This window comes from Ranitomeya variabilis, chromosome 5, assembly GCF_051348905.1.
Source record: "Ranitomeya variabilis isolate aRanVar5 chromosome 5, aRanVar5.hap1, whole genome shotgun sequence".
In the NCBI taxonomy this organism is placed as follows: Eukaryota; Metazoa; Chordata; class Amphibia; order Anura; family Dendrobatidae; genus Ranitomeya; species Ranitomeya variabilis.
Genome location: NC_135236.1, coordinates 362,375,532 through 362,390,542, shown reverse-complemented (window position 1 = coordinate 362,390,542; position 15,011 = coordinate 362,375,532). Strand labels below are relative to the sequence as shown.

Here is a 15,011-nt window from a genome sequence, read left to right as displayed (position 1 = left end):
TATTAACTCAGGTTTAGAGGGAACACTAGCAGATCTCCAATGTTTTGCAATACACTGACGGGCTGCAACAAGGATATTAGATATAATGGGTTGAAGGGCAGGTGGGAAATCCAAGAGAGATATACCCAGAACTGCTAGGGGTCCAGTTAGGATGATGGGGAGATGAGTCACCTCCGCAAGGATCGCCTCCACCTGACGCCAAAAAACCCGGACATGAGGGCAACTCCACCAAACATGAGCCAAGGAACCAGAGATATTGCAATTTTTCCAGCACAAGGGGGAAGAGGATGGATAAAATTTAGCTAGTTTAATAGGGGTGAAATACCAAAGGAGCTGAAACGATCAGGTAGCGACGGTTTTGATCTCATTGCTTGCATAAATTCCTCTTTCATAGTAAAAAAATGGATACGAGCAAGTACATCTCTGGGAACTGCAGGATCAAGGCCAGAGGGTTTAGGGATCCGATGAATACGGTCTATCACAATATCATCTTTGGTATACAGAGGGAGGACAGTGATGACAAAATCTTGTAGAAAGGCTCTGAGATCATCAGCTCCAATCGTTTCAGCAATACCTCTGAGTTTCACATTGTTTCTCCTGGACCTGTCCTCCAGATCCAGGGTTTTAGTAACAAGCAGCTGCAGATTATCATGAGCCTCCCATAAATCATTGTGGGAAGTTACCAGCTCGGACATCTTATTTTCAAGATGATCTGTGCGGCCTCCCAACTCCTCCACCTCCCCTCTGAGCTCTGTCATCATAGAACGCATATCCTCCTGCAAGGAGGTACGGAGGTCTCCAAGCATGTCTCTGAGCAACGAAGCTGTAACTGGGGCCTCTGAGGGGTCCGCTGCAGCTGAGCTTGAGGCAGAAGACTGAGAGCCTCGGCGTGCAGCTCTAGAGGATCTTGGGGAAAGCGGCGCCATCTTGGATCTCTGAGGCTGCTGAGGGGTTGCCGCAAAGAAGTCCACAATGCGCCTGGAGGGGTCCCCTGCACTGGCTTTAGATTTCCCCATACACTCACCGAACGGTAAGGAGTATGTGTGGGGAGTTTAATGGAAGAAGGTACAGTCTGTGCGCTGCTGTGTGCCACTTTATGGGTCCTGGGATCGGAGCTCCCGCGCTATGCGACCTGCATCCTCAGAAGCCAGGCCACGCCCCCCAATGATTCTGTCTTAACACAGTGAATCTATGGTGTCCGAAAAACGGATTTGTTATTGACGCCAAAAAGGACGTCTAAGCCTTACTGCGCAGGAAATTTGCTCTTTCCTCCCGTAGCATCAGAGACAAGCTGAACCAGCTTCACTCTAAATAAACGGTCATGCTAGTAAGGAAGTGATGTCAGAGTTTTTTTTTTTTTTTTTTTTACACAGAGTTAATTTTTTATACACTGATCCATAATGTCTGTTTGAACATGACTACGTTTATCTGGGGGCATTAGCCACTGATAGTGCAGCGTAGCTAACCGCATCCAAAGATGCGTCTAGGAGACCATAGCTTTAGCTACTCCTGCGGCGGCAACTATGGATAATGCTGAACCCGAGGTCTGTGGGTTGATGATCCATGCGGCCAGGATAGAAGGGTTCTGGAGCCGAACAAAATACAGCAGGAGATTCAGCTCACTCTTTCCGCAGATCAGCTAAAAAAAATGGAGGTACCTCGACTTAAGAGGCTTCTGACCTGTGAGGCATTTATCAGGTCGCTCTCTGTGCCGGTTAAGTATAACCCGAACCTACGGGTGAAATGGCAAACGCTGTATGAGGGCGAATAGTCCTCCTGAAAGACACAGAGAGTTTTGGGAGGAATCCTGGTCAATCTTCAGAGTCTGGTTGACAGCCCTGATAAGCGAATCCCCCGTTTTCTGGAACTCTGGCGAGAGAGAGCGAGAGACAGAGCTCACAGAAGACAAGGCACGTGATTGCTCAAGTAACGTACTACGGATCAGTTTTCTACTCGTCTGTACGTTTCTCTGTACATCCACGGAGTTCAAGCCCCCGGGTGGAAAGGGCCAGTTGTCCGGCATTAGGCCTGGCTGCAGAAGAGGATACATGGAGGCGACACTCCATGTGCTCGTTGGCTGATGGTGAGGGGAGATTGGTGCCCTTCAAGGGACCCCTCGCCCCTAAAAATCAGCCCAGGCGTGGCATCCCACGTCGCATGAAAGGATACGGGGAGGCAACACTCGCTTGTTGATGTTTCCAGGAGATCGGAACCTTGAAAGGATCCGTCGCCCCATTCGTCCATGGAAAAAGTAAAAATCCAATAGGGTAAAAAGTTAAAATTGAAAAATAAAATAAAAGAACTTTTGGTCTGAATAGCAGACCCATCCGTGTGCCTCCTACGGTTACTAAGCAAGAACTAGTTCTCTGGGAGCCAGAATGAGGGTGTACACTGCAGAGGAGGAGCTAACTTTTTTTGTATTCACTTAGTGTCAGCCTCTCAGTCGCAGCGGCATACACCCATGGTCTGTGTCCCCCAATGAGGCAAAGGAGAAATTATATTTAGAATTTCTTTTTTGGTTATTTTTTATTATAAGTTTTGATTAATTATAGGTTCATATCTGTATTTGGGAACTCTATCAAAGTGTGTTACTGGTTGTTCATTTTTGCATGGGCCTCTTGATCCAATTTTGGTTAACAATTGTTTCATATTTTCTAATTGGGAAAGTTCTTGATATTCTAAGGTGGACAGTGGCTGCTACATCCTGAAAGCTACAGAGTACATTTCCTGTACCATCCTAAAAGGAGTTGAAATGCTGCTCTGCATTCAACTAGAATAGATGATCGTGGGATACATGGGAAAACTACCAGGAACCCATCCATTATTTTTCTACACATGAAGTACTATCTCTATTTTTTTTCTCATAGACTTTTAATGAAACAGTAGTCATGTGATGCTGCTCTACTCAAACAGTCCTGTGGTCAACATGATCTCCTTGTCCATTTCGCATATGTCCTAATAAAGTCTTATCTGTTTTATCGGGCTTGGTGAGTGCAAACCATTTTTTTCTTTTTCTCTGGATTTCAAGCACTTTTTTGGTTATGCACCCGAAGCGCCCGTGTATGGAGTGGGTGGTATGGGTGCTGGCATAGCAGCTTAATGCACGCTGATAGGTGATCGCAGAAAGCGGCAGTGCGGGTACATAATTTTTTTTTTCTTTTTTCTGGACTACTCAAAGTTGAGGGATTCTGCAGTAGGACCACCAGTGTTGCTTTCCCTGCAGATATGCAATAAATAGTGATCTTTATACAACTCCTTTAAATTATCCCGCAAATAAACTTCCAAGAACTAAGTAGTCCCATGCTGCCTATTATCTTTTCCCTATGACTGGCGCCATTTTCATTTGACAAGCTCTTCACTCATCAGGTTATAATGTAATGGATCGGTAATATAGATGCAATACAGCACATACAGTACCTGTTTCCGGTATGGTGTAATCACCCCAATGTCTCTGGCAGATACAGATGTGGTGACATGTTTAGCAAGTATGCAGGAGTATCTCATGGCCTGCACAGCTTCTGATGGATTGAACCAGGATGGGTTGCTTCCTTCACGCATTTCTGTTCCCTGTAGACAAACATTCCTAAATGAAGAAATGGCTCATGATTCCTTCCTTAGAGGTAAAACAATATACAAGCAAAGCAAGAAAAAAAATCTCTCTAGAAAACAGGTTTCTAAAGAAATGTCACATCTAATATTACTGTAGAATATTAAAATGGGAGGGCTTACATACCCGGACACCATGGAAAATTAATGGAAAACCTATTTTAGGCAACTTGTCCCATCTCAGGAGACGGTTAACAACAGTTGGATCTGCACAGACTTCTAGTTCCTTATGGTAGAACAGCTTGGATGGGAGATGAAGCAAAACTGCGTGTGATCTGTAGTTCTTCATCAGTTTTGTTATCTTTCAATAATTAAAGAGGTCAAACAAATTAACATTGGGATAAACATATTTAAAGAGTAAATGTCATTTGAATTTTTTAGATAAATTAATCGTACACATGAAAACTAGAAACCTTGTGTGTGTATGTATATATATATATACACACACACATTATATATATATATATATATCCAAAAAATAAAGACATAAAGAACAGTGCGGCACAGTCCTCAGAGGTTTCTTCCAGACTACTATCAGGATATGTTGGAATCCGACAGTGAACTGCGCAGCCCACGAATCCCGACTTTAGGTGCTCCTCTGAAACTAGCCGTCCATTTGTATAATCCACATGTAAGAAAAAATGAGGGCACTCACCAGTCTTCACGAGATTCAAACCTTTATTGATAACATGTCCAAATAAAATTCATGGCCGGAGATGACAGAGCCGCAGTTTGTGTGAGCAGGGGAGAACCGGGACGACGGCCGTTTCGCGCTGTGCTTGCGCTTCTACGGGTCAATTGAATAATTTTATTTGGACATGTTATCAATAAAGGTTTGAATCTCGTGAAGACTGGTGAGTGCCCTTATTTTTTCTTACATGTGGATTATATACACACATATATATATATATACATACATACACGGGGGTTGGACAAAATAATGGAAACACCTAACGTTTTGGCATCATAATCTTCGAACATGTTATAAACATGCAAACCATGACATATGGTGATGTTTTGTAGTTGATTATTTGTGATATGTGTATGTAAATTAACTGTTTGTTTTGCATAATTGTAAGAACATTGATGAAAACCTGATACCAATGGCAGACCTCTCGAATTTTCAAAAAGGCCAAATTGTTGGTGATCGTATGGCAGGGGCTAATGTAACAGAAAGTGCCCAAATGCTTGGCGTGTCAAGAGGTACTGTCTCCAAAGTAATGACTGCGTTTGAAAGAGAAGGAAAAACGTCCACAGCAAAGCACAGGTCCGGCTGAAAGTCAAAGTTGACTGAGAGAGACCGTCGGACTCTAAAGCGAATTGTGAGAGAGGATCGCAAGACCACGGCTCCGAAAATCACTGCTGAGCTCAATGAACACCTACAGAACCCAGTTTCCACGAAAACTGTTCGTCGGGAGCTGCACAAATCTATTTCCGACCTCCGGCCGAGTGTACGTTTGGAGACAGCTGAAAGAAGCATTCCATCCAGACTGCCTTCTCCCAACTGTAAAACATGGCGGAGGTTCTGTGATGATCTGGGGTGCTATTTCATGGAGATCCGCCGGGCCAATGATATCCCTTCATGGAAGAATTAACAGCCGAGATTATTTAGGGCGACCAAGTGCATTCAATGGTTCAAGCACTGTTCCCGGAGGGGAACGCCATCTTTCAGGATGATAGTGCACCAATTCATACAGCTAGAATCGTTATAGCATGGCACGAGGAACATTCTAATGAAGTTGAGAAGTTGAGCATCTCATCTGGCCCCCACAATCCCCAGATCTCAACATTATTGAGCATTTATGGTCGATTTTAGAGATTCAAGTTAGACGTCGATTTCCGCCGCCATCGTCGCTCAAAGAACTGGAGGGTGTTTTAACTGCAAAATGGGCTAAAATTCCTTTGGAAACAATTCACACCTTGTATGAATCCATACCTCGGAGAATTGAGGCTGTAATCACCGCAAAAGGTGGACTTACACCATATTAAACTAACGTTTGTTGATGTTTCCAGGTGTTTCCATTATTTTGTCCAACCCCTGTATATCTATATATATATATATATATATATATATATATATATATATATATATATATATACACACACACACATATATATATATATATACACATATACACACACACACACAGTCATGGCCAAAAGTGTTGGAACCCTGGAAATTGTTTGGGGAAAATGAAGTATTTCTGCTAGAAAATTATTGCAATTGCATATGTTTAGTTATACACGTTTATTTCTTTCGTGTATATTGGAACAACACAAAAGAAAATACTGAAAAAAAAAAAAAAGGAAATTGGATATAACGTCACACAAAGATTTGGAAAATTGTGGGTAAACCACTTTGAAAAAGCATCACATGCTTGAAACAAACTCACCTGTGGCAAGTAACAGGTGTGGCAATATGAAAATCACACCCAAAACCAGATAAGAAGGTGAGAAGTTTACTCAGTCTTTGCATTGTGTGTCTGTGTGTGCCACAGTAAGCATGGAGAACAGAAAGAGAACTGTCTGAGGACTTTGAGAACCAAAATTGTTGAAAAATATCCACATTTCCAAGGTTACAAGTCCATCTCCAGAGATCTTGATGTTCTTTTGTCCACAGTGTGCAATATAATCAAAAAGTTTACAACCCATGGAATTATAGCTAATCTCCCTGGATGTGGATGGCAGAGAAAATTTGATGAAATGTTTCAACTCTGGATAGTCCAGATAGTGAATCAGCAGCCCCAATCAAATTCCCCAAAAATTCCAAGCTGTCCTGCAGGCTCAGGGTGCATCAATGTCAGTGCAAATTATCAGCCGAGGAGAACCCACTGCTGCCACAGAAACATAAAAAAAGCTAGACTGTAGTTTGTCAAAATGTGTGTGAGTAAGCTGAAATCCTCTGAGAAAGCGCTTTGTGAACAGATGAGACCAAGATAAGAGTTTTTGCTCAAGCACATCAATCTATTGTTTACCAAAAATGGAATGATGCCCACAAAAAAAAGAACACATTACCTACAGTCAAATATGCTGGTGGTTCAAAGATGTTTTAGGGTTCTTTTGCTGCCTCTGGCACTGGATGCCTTGACTGTGTGCATGGCATCATGAAATATGACCATTGTCGAAGGATTTTGGGTCGCAATGTAGTGCCCAGTGTCCGAAAGCTGGGTTTGCGTCCTAGGTCATGGGTCTTTCAGCAGGACAATGACCACAAACATCTTCAAGAAGCACTTAAATGGATGGAAACAAAGTGCTGGAGGAATTCTGAAGTTGCCAGAAATGAGATTGGATCTAAATCCCATTAAACATCTCTAAAGAGATCTTAAAAATGCTGTCGCGAGAAGGCACCTTTCATGTATGAAAGACCTGGAGCAGTTTGCAAAAGAGTGGTCCAAATTCCAGATGAGAGGTGTAGGAAGTGATTGATTGCAGTGATTTATTCCAAAGTTTGTGCAACCAAATATTAAGTTGAGGGTGCCAACAATTTTTTACGGTTGTGTGTGAAATTATGTCCAATTTGCCTTTTTGTCTCTCTTTTTTGTGTTTCAATACACACAAATGAAATAAACATGTGTATTAAAAACATGTTTAATTGCAATAATTTTCTTGGAGAAAGAGGGATTTTTGGTTCTTACCGTAAAATCTCTTTCTTGGAGCCTTCAATGGGGGACACAGGTAACAATGGGTGTATGCTGCTGTCGCTAGGAGGCTGACACTATGCAAATAAAGAAAAATAACTCCTCCCCGGCAGTATACACCCTTCGACAGGCACCAGGCAACTCAGTTGGTGCAAAAGCAGTAGTAGGAACAAGTATAAACAACTCAACCTATGTACCAACCCACAACAATGGCACGTTGGCCAGTACGGTACAACATAAAGGGAGGTGTCATGATTCTCAATGGCGAGAGAACATAGCCCAGCATATATGAGAACTAGCTCTTGGAAGATGGGAACTATACTGACCATGAACTAAACCTGCCGCACAACTAGAAGTGGCCGGGTAGCATGCCTACGTTTTTTATCCCTAGATGCCCAGCGCCAGCCGGAGAACTACCTAATCCTAGCAGAGGAAAAGACAGTCCTGGCTCACCTCTAGAGAAATTTTCCCAAAAGGCAGACAGAGGCCCCCACATATATTGGCGGTGATTTTAGATGAAATGACAAACGTAGTATGAAAATAGGTTTAGCAAAATCGAGGTCCGCTTACTAGATAGCATGAAGACAGAAAGGGTTTTCTGCTGACCATGAAAGTGCCCTATCAAAACACCATCCAGAAATTACTTTAAGACTCTAGCATTAACTCATAACACCAGAGTGGCAATTTCCGCTCACAAGAGCTTTCCAGACACAGTAACGAAACAGCAGCTGTGAACAGGAACAAAATGCAAAAACACACAAGGACAAAAGTCCAACTTAGCTAGGAGTTGTCTGGTAGCAGGAACATGCACAGAAGGCTTCTGATTACATTGTTGACCGGCATGAAAGTGACAGAGGAGCAAGGTTATATAGCGACTCCCACATCCTGATAGGAGCAGGTGAACAGAGGGGATGATGCACACAAGTACAATTCCACAAGTGGCCACCGGGGGAGCCCAGAATCCAATTTCACAACAGGGAGGGTGCTGTGTCCCCCAATGAAGGTTCCAAGAAAGAGAATTTATGGTAAGAACCAAAAATCCCTCTTTCTTTCTCGCTTCATTGGTGGACACAGGTAACCATGGGACGCCCAAAAGCAGTCACCAGGGTGGGATAATAAGAATAGAGAACTAGGTCGGCCGGTGCGAAACCGCCGCCTGCAGTATCTTCCTATCCAGGCCTGCATCCGTAGAAGCCTGAGTGTGCACCTTGTAGAATTTCACAAAGGTGTGGATGGAAGACCAAGTTGAGGCCTTGCAAACCTGTGAGGCCGTAGCTTGGTGACGAACTGTCCAAGAAGCTCCCACAACCTGGGTAGAGTGAGCCCTCAACGCTGGGGGAGGCTGTTTGTCTTGAACCCAGTATGCCTCCAGGACCGCCGAACGGATCAGAGCAATTGTGGACTTAGAGGCGGAGAGCCCCTTCTGACGACCTTCCGAGACGACAAACAGAAGGTCGGACTGACTAAAAGGAGCAGTTCTGGCAAGGTAAACTCGGATAGCCCTGACCACATCCAAATTGTGGAGAGATTTCTCCAAAGGATGAACTGGGGAAGGGCACAAAGAAGAAAGGACTATGTCTTCATTGATGTGAAAAGCCGAAACCACCTTTGGCAGAAAAAAAGGGACAGGCCGAAGGACAACTTTGTCCTGATGAAGGTCCAGAAAGGGAGAACGACAGGACAACGCCGCCAACTCGGAAACTCTCCTGGTCGAGGTGATGGAGACCAAAAAAGCAACTTTCCAGGAAAGAAGCGAAAAAGAGATGTCCCGAATCGGTTTAAAAGGTGTACACTGGAAGGCGCCAAGCACAAGGTTGAGGTCCCAAGGAGCGACCGGAGGATGGTAAGGAGGTGCAACATGAGCAACCCCCGGAAGGAAGATTCTCACCTGGGGGAGAGAAGCAAGGTCTCTTTGAAAGAGAATTCACAAGGCAGAAACCTGACCCTTTAACGTGCTCAGGGAGAGGTTCGAATCTAGACCCGACTGAAGAAATCCAAGAAGCGAAGGAAGGGAAAAAACCATAGGGGATAGACCGTTGACGTCACACCATCAGAAAAAGGCCTTCCAACATCTATGGTAGATACGGGAAGATGCCGGTTTCCTAGCTCTTATCATGGTTTGTATGACACGTTGAGAAAAACCTGCGTCCTTCAGGATCGCGGCCTCAACGGCCATACCATTAAATTCAGAGACCGAGAACTCACGTGGAAGAGGGGACCCTGCGATAGAAGATCTGGACGGTCTGGGAGCCTCCAAGGTACGTCCGAAAACATGTTCACTAGCTCCGCGTACCAGGCCCTGCGGGGCCAATCTCGAGCTACTAAGAGAACGGTAACCCCCTCTGACTTTATCTTCTTTACGACCCTTGGAAGCAAGGGAAGAGGTGGGAACAGGTAAGGCATCTGAAACTGGGCCCACGAGATCACGAGAGCGTCGCAGCAGACGGCCCTCGGATCCCGGGATCTGGATACATACTGGGGAACTTTGTGGTTTGCTCGGGAGGCCATTAGGTCGACGTCCGGCACACCCTATCTTTGGAAAATCTGGTAGAAGACAGTGGGGAGAAGAGTCCACTCGCCTGACATGAGCCCCTGACAGGTGAGAAAGTCGGCTTCCCAATTGTCCATCCCTGGGATGTGGACAGCTGATATGGAGGGAACGTGGTTCTCCGCCCACCGCAGAATTTTTGCCACCTCCGTCATGACTTGCTTGCTGCGAGTCCCTCCCTGATGGTTTATGTAAGCTACAGATGTGGCGTTATCCGACTGAATGCGGACTGGTTTTCCCGAGAGGAGGGGCTGCCAGTGGAGGAGGGCCAGATTAATAGCCCTGATTTCCAAGAGATTCATCGGGAGGCGTGCCTCTTGAGCAGTCCAGCGCCCGTGGGCTGTGAGGTGGAGAAAGACCACACCCCACCCCTGGAGACTGGCATCGGTGGTGATAACCTGCCAGCGGAGGGGGAGAAAAGATCTCCAGCGCAGAATGGAAGTGGATAGCGTCCACCAAGTGAGAGACTGTCTCACATCGAGAGGGAGGCGAACTGGGCGGTCTAAGGAGTCAGGACTCCTGTCCCAAACTGACAGAAGGGCCAGCTGGAGAGGGCGAGAGTGGAACTGAGCATAAGGGACCGCTTCCATGGAAGCGACCATCTTGCCCAGAACCTTCATGCCAAGCCGTAGAGGTAGAGGGGTAGGACACTTTAGGACTTTGATGCCCCTCCGAAGAGTGAGGGATTTCTCCCTTGGGAGGAAGACCTGAGCCTGAATGGTGTTGAATTCCATGCCCAGGAATTCTAGACGCTGGGTCGGAATCAAGGTGGACTTTTGTTTGATGATTATCCAACCGAGGCGGGTTAACGTGTCCAGAGTGATCTGGAGACTGTGACCGCAGTCGCAGCGAGACGAACCCTTTACGAGGAGATCGTCGAGATAGGGGATTACGAGAATCCCCTTCGACCGAAGGATGGCCATGACTGCCGCCATTACCTTCGTAAAGACTCTGGGGGCAGACGCCAAGCCGAAAGGAAGAGCCGTGAATTGGAAATGTTGGTCCTGGATCACAAAACGAAGGAACTTCTGATGCTGAACACAAATCAGAATGTGCAGATGCGCTTCCCGAATGTCCACAGAGCACAGAAATTCTCCTGGTTCCATGGAGGCGATCACCGAGCACAAGGACTCCATCTTGAAGTGCCGAATCCGGAGGCGGCAATTCAACCGTTTGAGGTCCAAAATCAGGCGCAGAGAGACGTCTTTTTTTCAGAACTACAAACAGATTTGAGTAAAAACCAGAAAACCGCTGGTTGGAAGGTACTGGGACGATTACTCCTGAGGCGAGAAGGGAATCGACCGCCTGAAAAAGCCCTGGGACATGGGAGGGCTGTTTGGGTGGGAGGGAGAGGAAAAAACGTCTTCCTGGGGGCGGCAAAAATTCTATTTTGTAACCTGATGTGACAATCTCCCTGACCCAGGCATCGTCGACCACGGATAACCAAGGCTCTGTGAACAGAAGAAGCCTGCCTCCCACCCTGGAAAGATTTTCAGGTGGGGGGGTGACCCATCATTTGGAAGAAAATCTGTTGTCGTGAGAACTGGAAGATTTGGAGGAGCAGCCTTTAGCTCTCCAGTGAGGGGTAGGTCTGAAAGAAGGCTTCCTTCGGTCCCTTTGAGTGGAAGACCGGTCATGCTGAGAGGCATCACCTGAGGAGGCGAAGGAGCGAAAGGGACGAAAGGAATGGGCTCCCTTTCTATTGAAGGGACGCCTAGGCTTAGATTGCGGAAGACAAGTGCTCTTACCGCCCATGGCATCCAAGATCATTTGGTCTAGCTGCGCTTCAAAGAGCCTGGATCCCTGGAAAGGCAAACCTGTGAGGGATTTTTTGGAAGCGGGATCTGCGTTACACGCCTTCAGCCAGAGGACACGGGCGAATGGCGACAATATTGCGGTTTGCCCTTGCAGAGCAAGCAGCCGCATCCAGAGAAGCATTCAGAAGGTACTTTCCAGCCAGTGAAATCTGATCTGCTAAATCCGGTAGCTCCTGTGCGGGAACCGAAGCTACAATGCCTCTGCGTAGGGTTTTGGCCCAGGCCGACACCGCTTTCGCCACCCAGGTAGAGGCGAAATTGGGGCAGAGAGAGGTACCAGAAGCTTCAAAAGCTGATTTGGTTAGAGCCTCAATTTGTCTCTCCGTCTGGTCCCTTAGAGACGCCGCGTCAGGAATGGACAGCACTGTCTGGGAGGATAATCTAGACACAGGTGAATCTACCTTAGGAGATTCGGACCATTTGCTAACAAGGTCTGCAGGCAGCAAACGGGTATAAAATGTCTAAACGTTTCCTCCCTGGAAAACGTTTACCAGGGTGTTCCCAGTGTCTAGACGTAGTGTTATCAAATTCCTTATGATTGGGAAAAACTCTAGAAGGACGCTTCATCCGTTTGAAAGAAACGGAGATGTCCTGAGAAGCTGGCTCTTCCTCCTTAAGCTCAAGCGTTTGAATCATGGCTGAGATAAGGCTGTCAGCCATATCCTGCATTGCGGAAGTCTGATCTGCATCTGAGTCAGAATCCGACTGAGAGGATACATCTGACCCGACGCCCGCCTGGGAAAAGGGGGAAAGGGTAGAGAGCGGTATTCCGGCTGACGCAGCTGGATCCGGAGAAGTGGATGAAGAACTAGACAGAAAACGCTTTCTGGTTCTTTTCTCAAGTCTGCCCCTGTGAGGGTCTTGGACAGGAGCGATCGAATTGCTGTGAGAAGCGTTCGTGGCAGTAGTTAGCAGTGGAATACGTTCTAGTACCTGAACCAGGGACTGAGACACTTTAGTCAGGTCGGAGACTGACTGAGACATTGCAACAGCCCACTCCGGGGGAGGGGGAGTGCACTCATCCCGAGCATTAGGGGCCTCCTGAGAGATGGACATGATGGAAGGACTGCAGCGCGATGCACAGGAGGCAGCTGGCCGGGAATCACAGGCTGCGAGCGTCTACTCGTGCAGAGAACGCGCCAAACTCTGGGGCGTGGCCGGCTGAAGAGAAGCCAAGCGCCCGATAGGCCGGCAGGGAAGGAGGGTGTGGCCCGCTGGAGCGCGGCCAATACCAGTGCTGGGCTGCAAGCGAGATGTGTCCAGCGCTGGGAAAGAGGAAGAAGGGGCGCGGAAAGGAAAAAACGCGCTGCGAGGAAAGAGGAACGAGATTTAAATAAAAGAGCGGCCGATGGCCCCCAAATCCCCTAGCCTGTGCTGCGGCGAGTGCTGCTGGATAATAAAGTTAAGTGCCCTGCATGGAGATTGCGACGATGCAGGGACTGGAAGGGATGGGCGGGCTGCTGTTGCTTGAAGATCCTCCTACCTGAAGATGAGGAACGCATCAGGATCCCTTGATGGCAGAAAGGGTCCTGGGAGATGTGGTCCTCCTTCCCGCGCTATATCAACCGGCGCAGAAGACAGCATCAACTCCTTAAAAGGGGGGAGGTCACCGCAGGTGACCACTGTCTTCCTCTCAGCCCACTCCAAGAAGAGGGATGAGGGGGGGAAAAAAAGGCAAGGACTGGCCACCTAAAGTAAACATGAACACCCCAGGGTGACATGAAACAAAGTCCTGCCCAGCGGATCCGAGAGGGTGCGATGTGGGTGAAACCACACTGCTCTCTCGGTCACTTAATGCGGGGAATCAGGGTGAGAAGAACTGCACCCTGTAACCCCAAAGGAAGCATCTGAAATAAAAAAGGGAAAGGATTAATACACACACACACAAATCCTGAAAGAAAAAACAAGAGCGGATCTGGTGTTAGATCCAGGTCCGCCTCCTACAGACACTAAGCAAAAACTGAGTTGCCTGGTGCCTGTCGGAGGGTGTATACTGCCGGGGAGGAGTTATTTTCTTTATTTGCATAGTGTCAGCCTCCTAGCGACAGCGGCATACACCCATGGTTACCTGTGTCCCCCAATGAAGCGAGAAAGAAATACTTAATTTTCTGGAACAATTTCACCGACTGTATATAAACACATACTTTCTTATTATATAAAATCACAGCTTTCTCTTCTTGGACTTATCTTTTGTTCTCAGAATTGTCAATTTACTTGTAAAATCTTTCTTCAGTAAGTACAGATTTTTCTGGAAGTGACGACAATGGGTGCTCAAAGTTCTACTGAAATTGCAGCAGAATGTCTGTATCTGTCTTTAACTTCTCCACCTCCCCCCCCAGACAGTTCAAACCCCTTAGTGACAGATACAATTTTCACCTTAATGACCAGGCCAACTTTTAATGACCTCTGTCAGTTTATGAGGTTACAACTCTGGAACGCTTCAACGCTGTTTTTTCTGACATATTGTACTTCATGTTAGTGGTGAAATTTATTCAAAAAGACTTGCGTTTATTTATGGAAAAAAACCCGGAAATTTGGCAACATTGTTTAAAACGTTGCAATCTACAAACTTTTAATTTTTGTGCCCTTAAATCAGTCATGTCACACAAAATAGTTAATAAATAACATTACCCACATGTCTCCCACATCATGTCTCTAAACCCAACCGTAACTGCAAAGAACGGAGAAAAATACTATTTTTTTATTTTATTATTTTTATCTAACTAATAAAGGGGTGACAAAGGGGGGTTTGACTTACTATTTCATTTATTTTGATCACTGTGATAGAGTCTATCACAGTGATCAAAATTAACCAATAGGAAAAATCCCCTATTGCTGCCGGGTACCAGCTGGCAGATCTTGGCGAGCGCACGTGCCCACCATTTTCTTCCAGGAAGAGGACGTAGAAGGCGGGGGACGGAGCAGGAGGATCTGGGGGATGGCAGAGATACCATTTCTCTCTCCTCTGATCTGCTAGATCATATCGTAGGAGAGAGAAATGAATGGAAAATCTGACTTTTTTTTGTGGTCACCGTTATTCAATGACAGGGGACGGTAAAAACCGACCCAAATCATGATTTTCCGACTCTGGCGGGAGCTATACACTTATTTCTCAGCGCCGAGGTTTTTTTTTCTGGCAGGTCTTCTGTAAGCTTAAATATTACATACCAACAAAGGGTTGTAGTTTCCACAAGCTCCATATGTTTCTTCATCCCTTAAGTAGATTGGAAGGGCCATGAGCCTTTCAAGCAATGATATACTAAGCCCATGTGCCAAAGCAATTTTAGACTTTATCACTGGTCCAAGCTGCATAGGATCTCCTGCAAGAATTATCTGTAACAGTAGAGGTTATTTGTAAAAACTAAATCTCTCATATACTGTAATAGTACTACAGTTGCTTTT

The 15,011-nt window shown here is 46.1% G+C and overlaps 1 protein-coding gene across 4 annotated transcripts in view; it reads right to left on the bottom strand.

The window, feature by feature from the left end:
* MOV10L1 (Mov10 like RNA helicase 1) overlaps nucleotides 1-15,011 on the bottom strand; it is a 226,876-nt gene that overhangs the window by 30,068 nt on the left and 181,797 nt on the right. For all 4 annotated transcript variants that reach the window (XM_077264879.1, XM_077264881.1, XM_077264882.1 and 1 more), the window contains 3 exons: nucleotides 14,778-14,942; nucleotides 3,734-3,907; nucleotides 3,418-3,567 (listed from right to left, as the gene is read on the bottom strand). In XM_077264879.1, the coding sequence (XP_077120994.1) occupies nucleotides 3,418-3,567; nucleotides 3,734-3,907; nucleotides 14,778-14,942 (489 nt within the window). The remainder of the gene's footprint in view (nucleotides 1-3,417; nucleotides 3,568-3,733; nucleotides 3,908-14,777; nucleotides 14,943-15,011) is intronic.